This window comes from Pinus tabuliformis, chromosome 9 (assembly GCF_031772625.1).
Source record: "Pinus tabuliformis cultivar Carrire ecotype Pingquan chromosome 9, CPIR1, whole genome shotgun sequence".
In the NCBI taxonomy this organism is placed as follows: Eukaryota; Viridiplantae; Streptophyta; class Pinopsida; order Pinales; family Pinaceae; genus Pinus; species Pinus tabuliformis.
Window position 1 is genome coordinate 1,788,147,645 of NC_142307.1, and position 4,140 is coordinate 1,788,151,784.

At 42.4% G+C, this 4,140-nt stretch overlaps 1 protein-coding gene across 1 annotated transcript; it reads right to left on the reverse strand.

The window, feature by feature from the left end:
* Nucleotides 1-357: 357 nt before the first annotated feature.
* LOC149155914 (uncharacterized) lies at nucleotides 358-2,988 on the reverse strand. The gene is made up of 2 exons (XM_089444567.1): nucleotides 1,120-2,988; nucleotides 358-663 (listed from the first exon to the last, which is right to left on the reverse strand). Exons 1-2 carry the CDS (start codon nucleotides 2,986-2,988, stop codon nucleotides 358-360), a joined length of 2,175 nt encoding a protein of 724 aa, XP_089300693.1.
* Nucleotides 2,989-4,140: the final 1,152 nt, after the last annotated feature.

Consider the following 4,140-nt stretch of genomic DNA (forward strand, 5'->3'; position numbering starts at 1 on the left):
CAATTTATACAACCAACCATCACGAATGGTATAATCAAGAAAGGGAGTTTGGTTGATGACTGTAGGGTGTTGCAAAGCTTCCCATATCTCACCAAAGACCGGATCTGTTGCATACATATCTTTCCAAGCATCATATGCAGCACAACGCACCTCTAGAATGTGTAGGACCTGAGCAGGCGGTCGACTTAACAAATCAGCCATCTTATTACTTGTCCCCTTCTTGTATTTAATCACCAGATGGAATTGTTGAATGTAAGAAGCCCACTTTAAATGGCGTTGCTCTTGAATCTTTCGTTGTGAGTTGATGAAGATTAGCGGATGATGATCTGTATGGAGGATGGTCTCTTTGCCAAGAATTTAATGGCGCCATTGCTTCAAATCTTGCACTAAACTGTAGAATTCCTTGTCATAGGTGCTGTACATGAGCTTAGCATCCGCAAGTGCCTCAGAATGGTATGCCACAGGGTGGCCTCCCTGTTTAAGAACAGCTCCAATGGCGAATTGAGAGGCATCAGTTTCCATCTCAAATGGTTGATTCATATCTGGCAAGCGAAGAACAGGAGCAGAGCATAAGGCACTCTTGAGTTGAGCAAAATGTTGCTCAGATTCGGCATCCCAAATAAACTTTGCTTGATGAGACAACTGGTGCAAAGGGCGAGCCAACTGTGAAAAATGAGAGACAAACTTTCTGTAGAAATTAATACCTCCCATGAAGCTCTTGAGGTCATGTGCATTGGAAGGGGCTGGCCATTGCGCCAAGGCTTGTACACGAGAGGGATCTGGGCGAACCCCTTTGTTGTCAATAATAAATCCCAAATATTGAACTGATGTTTGTCCAAAATAGGATTTCTTTTCTTTGACCTGAAGGTGATGTGCTCGCAATAACTCAAGTATGGTGTGAACACGCTGAAGATGGTCTTCTCAATATTTACTGAATACTAAAATGTCATCAAGGTAGATGACCACAAACTTACCCAAATGTGCCTTGAAAACATCATTAATGAATCTCATAAAGGTGGCCGGTGCGTTGGTCAGTCCAAATGGCATGACCAACCATTCAAATAGCCCAAACTTTGTTTTAAAAGCAGTTTTCCATGTGTCGGCTGCATGCATGCGAACTTGATGGTAGCCTGTAGTTAAATCCATCTTTGTGAAGAAACAAGCCCCGTGTAAATGGTCCAACAAATCCTCAATGCGGGGAAGGGGGTAGCGGTTTTTAACAGTGGCTTTATTAAGGGCTCGATAGTCTGTCACGAGGCGCCATTCAGAAGCATCTTTTTTGGGAATAATAAAAGCTGGAGATGCACATGGCGAGGATGACGTCTCAATATGACCGGATGTCAACAATTCTTCAATTTGGCGTTCTATCTCAGTTGCCTCTCGAGGAGCAAGGCGATAAGATGGGGCATTGGGTAAGGAAGCGCCAGGAATAAGATCAATGTGGTGTTCAACAGAGCGTGCTGGAGGTAGCCCTGTGGGTTGGGTGAAGACATCTGCAAATTCATGGAGTAGAGGAGCCATTGAAGGAGAGACTGGATTGGTGAGGTTCTCTAGCTTGACAGGGCGAACCAAGCACAAAGAAACATCTTGGTTTAAATTGACTCTCATAATGGGAGCTTTGCTAATGGAAGGTTGGGTTGATGTGCTAGCTGAGGATGTGAGCACATAGGTGCGCCCATCGTGCTGCAAGTGGTATTGGTGATCTGTAGCATGATAAACAGCATGTCGAGCCTCTTGGTATGGAATTCCTAGCAATAAATCAGCACAATCTAGAGGAGAAACATCACATACCACAGTATCACGAAAAGGTCCAATAGCGAAGGTGACAGCACAACATTGTGAGATGGTAAGACGAGGACCATCCTTTCTGACCCAACCGAGCTGATACGGGTGGGGGTGAGGAGTGGTGGGAAGGAAAAGGCGTTCAACTAAGTCTTGTGACACAAGATTCTTTTGACTCCCATTGTCAAGAATAAGCGTGGCCAACTCATGTTTGATTTGACAATTATGGGTAAACAAAGGCGTAACAGAGGTGTTTGTTGCATTAGCAGTCATGAGGATGAGAGAGGGGTCCACTTCTGTCGGATTTTCGAGAGAAACAGCTGGAAGTGGGGTAGTGGCCTTTGGTTGCTCGACCTCTGTAAAAAGAGTTTTCTGGGGGCGAAGATTTTTCAATACTCGACAATCTGCAGAAGCATGTGAGTTGGTCTTGTGAAATGTGCACCAGGGGGTGCGGTGAGGTGTGGGGGATGAGGCAGAGGTGACATTAGAAGAATCAAAGGAAGATGGACCATTTCTGGCTTGAGGATATCGGATTCGAGTACCCACTTTGCGTTCCACCGCCAGGGCCCGAATAAAGGCCTTGTCTAATGAAGCACTATCAAACAACTCAACTTCACGACGAAGAAGCATTAGCAAACCAGAATTAAATTTGATAATTAGTACCTCTTCTGGATCGGATATATGGAGTTGAATGCGCAACTTGCAGAAGACATCAATGTAGGCTTGCACTGATTGATTGGGTAGTTGTCGAAGCTGCAACCATTTGGCAATGAGATTTTGTATATACCCTGGAGGATAGAAGCGTTCATGTAAGGCCTCGCAAAAGAGATTCCAAGATGTGATAGGCGTCGATTTGGTCTCGGCTTGTTCTCCAAGTTCCACAACCAAGGACATATTCTCAAGATGAGTATCCCACCATGTTTGTGCTAGGCCTTCCAATTGTAGACTGGCGATCTGAAGTTTCATCTCCTCGTCCATTGTTGGACAGGTTCTAAAATAGTTGGAGAGGCTGCGGATCCAAGAATCAACAGTCTCACCATTCATTTGCCCTGAGAATTTGGGCAGTTGAAAGCGTGTATCAAGCTGCATTTGCCCTGGAGGGCGTTGTTGTTGTTGCAGCGTAATTAGCTCTTGAAGAGCCCTAGCTAAATCATTCACTGGCAAGTCTGCATGGGAGGGCTCTTGACGCTCTTGACGGGGCGGCATGATTTTCATCCACTGAATGGAGTGAAATGTATGACCCTTAAAAAAAAAGAAAAGAGAATCGCCAAGTGGATGGCTTCCAAGATCTTACGCTCTGATACCAATTGATCTACTTGCAGATCTGAAAATTAAAAAAACAGAGAATCACATAACAGACTGTAGACACAAACACTGGAATAACACAGGTCTGTAAACAATACCACTCACTTTATTATGAAGAAGAGATGAGCATTTTATAAACAATGCCATCATTCTCTTTATTACAAAAGATAAAATCAAACTGCATAATTAGATAAAGTCAATATATTTTAGACGTTTCCTTTTTCCTAGTTTTTCAGATGTTTCCCTCTTTTCTATTCTTGGATGTTTCCAATGAAATAGTACGATTTTTCTTGGTTGCCCAATTAGTGAGATGTTGTTGATTTTTTTGTCCTTTCTGGTTGCCCATCCCCTCTCCACCAATTATGTCGGAATCTCCCATGTCTCTAACGTCTCGCAACTACTTTGGTGTCCACCTCTGAGCAATGATGACTTCCAGCACATGTCTAGATTGATGATAACAAAGTTAGCAACTTTATTTTGAGCCATTTCTGTGTTGATGATTTATATTTATTTTTACATTAATTGACTTGTCATTGGACCCTTACTTATGTTCTCTTTGTTACGAAGCCCTCGTTGTGAAGGCCCATGTCAACAACAACAGTCTATGTGTTATAAGCGAAACATTTGACTCTTTCTCGACGATTGACTCTATCTTTCAGTTTCGTATCAATATACTTTACTGGTTGACTCTTTGTCTTTCACTTTCTTATCGATTCAGTTTACTGCATTACCAAAATCCAAGCAATCAACTACCATTTTATATGGAAGTGCATGTGTACATGTTTGGAGTCGTCTAAGGAGGCGGAGGAATTGCTGGGACGGCCAAAAATTGCTGGAATCCCTGTAAAAAAATTTCAAAAAATATTGGAGAGATAGTGTTTGAATCATGTTTTTGATGGTGGAAATGGGTTCAGCACCATCAAAAACGTCTAGGACAACTAAAATTTTGAAGTTTAACAACTATAATTTGGATTTACAAAAATCCATGCGGGATTTTCTCTAAATATCACTGAAATTCCATAACTTTCTTGGAAATTCCTCTTACTAGTTAAA